Source organism: Cynara cardunculus (assembly GCF_001531365.2).
Source record: "Cynara cardunculus var. scolymus isolate 2C chromosome LG 2, CcrdV1, whole genome shotgun sequence".
Taxonomy (NCBI): domain Eukaryota; kingdom Viridiplantae; phylum Streptophyta; class Magnoliopsida; order Asterales; family Asteraceae; genus Cynara; species Cynara cardunculus.
In genome coordinates this window covers 9,555,262-9,561,926 of record NC_037529.1, presented here as the reverse complement: position 1 = coordinate 9,561,926, position 6,665 = coordinate 9,555,262, and the positions used below count along the sequence as shown (strand labels likewise).

At 31.5% G+C, this 6,665-nt stretch overlaps 1 protein-coding gene across 1 annotated transcript; it reads left to right on the top strand.

Moving 5' to 3' along the window:
- The first annotated feature begins 3,111 nt into the window (after nt 1-3,111).
- On the top strand, nt 3,112-3,577 carry LOC112508187 (zinc finger protein 2). Its single transcript, XM_025112973.1, has one exon. It carries the CDS (start codon nt 3,133-3,135, stop codon nt 3,541-3,543), a length of 411 nt encoding a protein of 136 aa, XP_024968741.1. The 5' UTR covers nt 3,112-3,132; the 3' UTR covers nt 3,544-3,577.
- Nucleotides 3,578-6,665: the final 3,088 nt, after the last annotated feature.

The following is a 6,665-nucleotide window of genomic DNA, read 5'->3' as shown; positions in this document are numbered from 1 at the left end:
CCAAAAATAAATTATTTCATTATTAAACTTAAATTAAATTATAATAAAAAAATTTAATTAAAGAAATTACATAAAAAAATGAGAACTTTTAAATAGTTGATTTGATATTAAAATTGATATATATATTTTTTCAAATTTATATTTTATTCAAAAATAAAATCATTATTGCTTTCTTAAAACACATAATCTATACTATATTATAAACATTTGACAAAAACTCTTAAAAACAACTTTTTATGCGCAAAATACTGTTTATTAATGCATATTACTTAAAACTCAAGATTGCAAGTAGATTGTGCATAAGTAAAACTTATTAAAGCTCTATATCTGAATTCGTGTAACTAACTACAGATAAACATAATCAAATACAAGATAAACATCTCATTCTAAATATAAAAAATCTAAAATATAATTAAGATAATCATTGAGTTCTAACAGAATACTTAAAGTTGTAATCAAGAGATTAAAACTTTATGCATAAATCTGTTCTACTTTAAATATTAAAAGTTGTTTTTAAGATTACAGTGAATATGCTTTGTAAAATAGTATAGATAAGAATTAAATAAAAAATAGTTAACATTTTATTCTAGTTTTTTAAGGCTATTCTTTAATGGGAAGTAGATGCTCAAAATTAATTATAGCTTCCTACGAAGCAACAAGAGTGTATGTATCTCTGACTGCATTGTGTCTCTAATTATAGAAGTTTCAGTTGCCGGAATCATTGCCGACCGGCGAAGATAATCACCAATCATGTTATAAACCAATCATGTTATAAATATTTTCCGATCCATACTCTGATTTTTTTTATTTTTTTATTATTTTTAATTAAGAGAGCGAAAAATCTGAGGACATAAATAAATGGCAGTTACGATCGACAATTATTTCTTAAAAAATAAGATTTGTATTTTAGATTGACTAGAAGAGTAGTACCCGTGCAATGTAGCGAGACACATCTCGATTTTAATGTTCTATGTTATTATTTGTCTTTATTTTATGTTATAATACGATTTTATGTGTTTTTAAGAAAGCAATAATTATTTTATTTTTGAATAAAATATAAATTTGAATATATCATAAAAATTTTAAAATATATATATCAATGTTAATATCAAATCAAATATTTAAAAGTTTTTATTTTTTATGTAATTTCTTTTTTTGTTATAATTTAGTTTAAGTTTAATAATGAAATAATTTATTTTTGATGTAATATTATAAATTTTATTAAGATAATAATTAATATTCTGCTAGAACTCAATGATTATCTTAATTATATTTTAAATTTTTTATATTTAAAATAAGATGTTTATCCTRTATTTGATYRTGTTTATCTGCAGTTAGTTACACGAATTCAGATATGGAGCTTTAATAAGTTGTACTTACGCACAATCTACTTGTAATCTTGAGTTTTAAGTAATATGCTTTAATAAAAAATGGTTTTTAAGAGTTTTTGTCAAATGGTTTATAGTATATATATATATGATCAGTTTAAAATATCATTTAGGTACGTAATGCATGAGTTCTGGTTATCTTGCAACAACAACCTTCTATTATAATTATGAATCAATATTCATAAAATCATAATTATGTAATATGCATTAATAAACAGTATTTTACGCATAAAAAGTGGTTTACGCATAATTAGTTCAATATGTTATCTTGTTCAGTGGGAGATTGTAATACATGAAGAAAACAAGTAACATATTTGCTAAATTCATATTTTTATGACCAGTTGAATTATGTAAATTAAGAGTTGATTTATAATACTTATAAGTTTATTGAATGATCAGTCTTGAGAATACATATTGTGGTATAAATATAAGGTATGAAGGGACACAACCCTTGGTATGGTGGTTATTAACAGTTACCTGATGGGGGTAACTGTTAACCTGTTAAGAAACGTACATATATGCCATCCATACCCTATTTCATGCCTCATCCAGTACACAAAATCTCTGCTTATCCTTATCCATCAAAAGGGCATAATATGGTGTGAAACTGGAAGAAGACGATGGAGCAACAAGTACACGAAACAGCATCAAGCCCCACTGTACCAGGTTAGATTTCGTTCATTTACAGTCTCGTTTTCATTGATTCATGTTAGATGGTTCATATATAGAATCTTACAGTTCGTCCCAAGACTTGATTTTTTTTTTTTTTAAATTACGATCATTGTGAAGTTAATTTCATAACAAAATTCAAGAAAAATTGTTTATGGGAATCAGAGCAAGTCTTGCGAAGATGAAGATGGAACACAAAAAGACAATTGATGATTTTGAAGAGAAGTAGGACCAAAGTGGGGCTTAAAACCTGCAAGAAACAGTTTCTGGAATCACATAATGGTTTCGAGTTTGGATTAAACTTCCAAGTTCCAAGCATTTGATCTTCACTAGAATCCATTACATGCATGTTATGTGGTAAAAACTAATAAAATAATTCATAAAATCAAATAATATATATATATATATATATATATATAAAATATTGGGTATGGAGGGCAAGTACAGCATCATATGATAGTATGTATGTCTGAAACATGTCATATGTGTAGGGGAATCTTGTTTGTGGGTTTGTCGACAAAACTGTGCAACTATTAAATTACAGATTTAACATGGTTTTATACCCATCTCCCATTTCTACTTAATTTGGAAAAATCACTTCCAGATTTGAAGCTAAACCAGATGATCATGCCCATGATCCAATTGCCAACATTGTCTCCTTCCTTCATATATAATATATACACACACACACTGTCCTATGATCTACTCAAAATCACCTTGTGACACTCTGATGATACCAACACTAATCCCTTCATATAAAAAATAAAGAATATCGGATGAACCGGCAAGTGACTCTGGTCCTGCCATTAATGGAGGCGACAACACTTCGATTGCCCATTCTCTCTCTCTCTCTCTCTCTCTCTCTCTCTCTCTCTCTCTCTCTCTCTCTCTCTCCCTCTCTGCACATAACTCTATGCGCATGTATATCAATCTAAACACACGGAATTCTATATAACCTCATGATCACATCTAGCTAGCTATATATAAGTAAGCCATCAGCTATTCTTCTGTGCAACTCAACTCTTAATCAAGTCGTTCAAAGTTGTTTACAACCTTAATATATAGTTAGCTAGCCATGAGTTTCCCAGACCTAAACCTACCAGAAAACGAGTGCACCTTAGACCTTTTGCATGACCCTAACTCCTCTTCTCTTTCTTCTTCATCAAGCAACCCGGAGCAACGAGTTTTCTCATGTAACTATTGTAGGAGAAAATTTTACAGTTCGCAAGCACTTGGAGGCCACCAGAATGCTCACAAGCTTGAACGGACCTTGGCAAAGAAAACTCGATACCAAATGAGACCTTGGAACCACCAGACATCAAACCATGTTGCCAATGGTTCGAACCAGCTGCATGTTGGTTGGGTTCAGCCACCCTTCACTATGGGGATGGATGATCATCAGGGAAATGTTGGGATGGATTATTGTCATAAGGGTGAGAGTGTGCAAGAAAGTTTCCATCAGCTTGACTTGTCTCTTAGGCTCTGATCAGCAACTCACAGTAGTTTTATATATGTTTCATGATCCATCTCTGAATCAATAAACGTTTTTATTGATATCGTAATTTATATCTATCTACTTGTGTTAATTTTAACCATCGGTACGAGATATTATTATAAGTAAATGTAGAGTATGTTTGGTTGGTGTTTCATTATTCATGTATGGATAAAGTTTGTATAAATTAATTGTCTTTACAGATCCGAAGGTTTTCTAATTTATTTTCCGGGTAAGATTGTAGTACATCAAAATGATATCGTATGCAACAATTTGTTTGGTAAGCGCTTACCCGGGTAAGAAATCTCTATCTTTATCATCGCTCTTACTCGGTAAGATTATTGAGTCTTGTTATGTTCATCCGGTAAGAAAAATTGTCTAATAAGCACCAATCGGGTAAGCGATTAATAAACGGCCCCTAAGTTAACTCAAAATAATATTAACCTAATAAATTATTGTAAATATCATCTTTAGGTATATTGTAATAGAAGTAAGAGGCGAAATTGTTTAATCACTAACCAAAAAAATGTTGGCTTTTTGCCAATCTTTGTTGTTAACGGAATTGTTGACCTCGTAAGTTGCGATTGTGGTGTCATAAAGTAAACTGAAACCGAATAACTCATTCAAACCAAATGTAGTTTTGGGTAAACGATTTCAAGGTCAATCGTTTTGGTTAACGAAATAGTGATATCTTGTTCGGTTTGCATGATTATAGTTGTCGGTTATTTTTTATTATTTTAGTTAAATCGAATAATGCATTATACTATAATTTTTTTAAACATTTTACTTTTATACAAATAAAGCCAATAACACATTATACTATTATTTTATATATTTATGTGCAAAGAAAATGTTTTTACATGATAATATATAGATATATATATACACACAAACACACACGATGTGGCGCATTCGATATATAACTCAGTTGACAAATGGATGAGATGACTTTGCTAAAATACAAAACAGGTCTCGGGTTCTATACGTCCGTTCCCCCCCCCCCCCCCCCGCGGTAGCTTTAGGCACTAAAAAGGCAAAAGAAAATATTTCCCCTTGAAGACAAGTTCTATGTGGGGCCGATTTTGAGGTTGCCGATCAATTTTATTGCCCATAAATATACCATGTGCACAAAGAGATGACATTTTCTTGCTAAATAATGTTTTTGCTTCTTTGGTAGTTCAATTATCGAGCATGATACAATTATATATTGGAAAATATGGCCTTTGCATTTGGAAAAAGAGAATGGAGGGCAAGTGTCCAGTAAAAAGATGTGAACTTTTAATTATTCTGTTTATCCATTTTTCAAACCAAATAATCTTAAATTGATTAAACCGAACCTTATTGGGGGTTATCTGTTGGTTTGGAAAAAAAAATTGAAAACCGATCAATTTTCATGGAATACCTCGAAAACTGATGAAGTGACCAAATAATATCCCTAAACAAGACAAAGGATTTACTTAATTACCGGAGGCTATAAATCCCAGTGATATATATCCTAGTCTTTCAAACAACTTATCGTAGAATGTTTTTGGATGAAATGGAATCTGTTAAAGGAATTTGACTTTGAATGAATCAGAATGGAATGTTGTCAGGTTTGATCATATGTTTGGTTGGCAAATATTGGAATATGTTTGTTTGGTTCACAAAATGTAGTTTTGGAATTTGAATGAAATATTGGTAAATGACCAAAATGCCCTTTTTGAAAATTTTAATTTTTTTAAAACTAAAAATACTTTAATAAAATAATTGTTTAATATGTAAAACAATATAAAATACACAACCTAAACATAACCATAAGCCAAACGACGTTATTAAATCAGCGGTGGTCAGTGGTGGTTCAGATCGGTGATGATCCACGGTGGTCAGTGGTGGTTCAGATCGGTGATGATCCATGGTGGTAGTCCACGGTGGTTCAGATGGCGGTGTTCGGCAGTGGTTCAGATCGATGGTGGTCCGCGGTGGTTCAGATGGAGGTGGTCAACGGCGATTCAGATAGACAGTGATTCATACAGCGTGGCGGGTGGTTCAGATTAGTGGTTGTTCAAATAGTTGGTGGTCGGCGGTGTCCGGCGGTGATTCAGATTGGTGGTAGTCGCTGGCGAGCAGCAGTGGTTCAGATCGATGGTGGTCTGTGGTGCTTCTGGTGGCGGTGGTTGGATGTGGTTCAGATCAGGGGTGGTTCAGATAGGCGATGGATCAAATCGGTGGTTGGTCAGTCGACAGTGGTTCAGATCGTTAGTAGTTGGTGGTGGTTCAGATCGATGGTGGTCGACGATGGTCATATTGGGTTTTATGATATTAGGGTATAGTGGGTTAAGGGCATATTTGTTATAATGAAAAATAATAATTTCATTCCATCAAAATACCATATAATTGCTAAAGAATGTTAAATTCATTTATTTGTGGAATTTGTAGAATTTTGAAAACTTTTTCGAATGAACCAAACGAGGGAATAAAATTTAGTCAATAGAATTCAACATTCTAATTCCATCAGATTCCTTCAGAATCTACGAACCAAACTACCCCTTAAGATTTAGCCCTTTCATCATTCTCGTATAACCACAAGAACAAATTATTTCAAGTTCTTACCATCGGTTGCTTCAACACGCAAATGGTGGCGGTGGTTTTACAAGATCACAATGTTGCAGTACAACCCCTATGATATATGCACTCATGGACTCAACTATCTGGATTTGATGATAACACATAAGCAAACACTTAGAATGTTTTCGGATTTTAAATTGTTGCCTACTATCCAATTTACAAAGAGGATCTAAAAGTTAGAGGGTCCAATTCTTATTTTCTTTTTTCAAAAAATATTTTTTTTAAAATATTAGTAAAATAAATTGTGTTTTACTAATTTTATTCAATATTGATATATTAATAAATAATTTAGAATTTTTTTTAATTCATTTAATATATTTATCAAATAATATGTAAAATATCTTAATAATAAAATGTTAAAATTAAAAGTATAGTGTTGTAATAACAACCTGTAGATACTACAATCAAATAATTTTAGGGGGTGGCTAATGGCACCCCTATTATGTGCTAATGCCACCCCTAAGTAGGTTTCAATCATTTGTATTTTATAAATTTTTGTGTTTTTTTGTGAT

What these genes read in the sequence shown, in the direction of transcription:
- LOC112508187 (XM_025112973.1), top strand. Translation starts at nt 3,133, where the DNA reads ATGAGTTTCCCAGACCTAAACCTACCAGAAAACGAGTGCACCTTAGAC.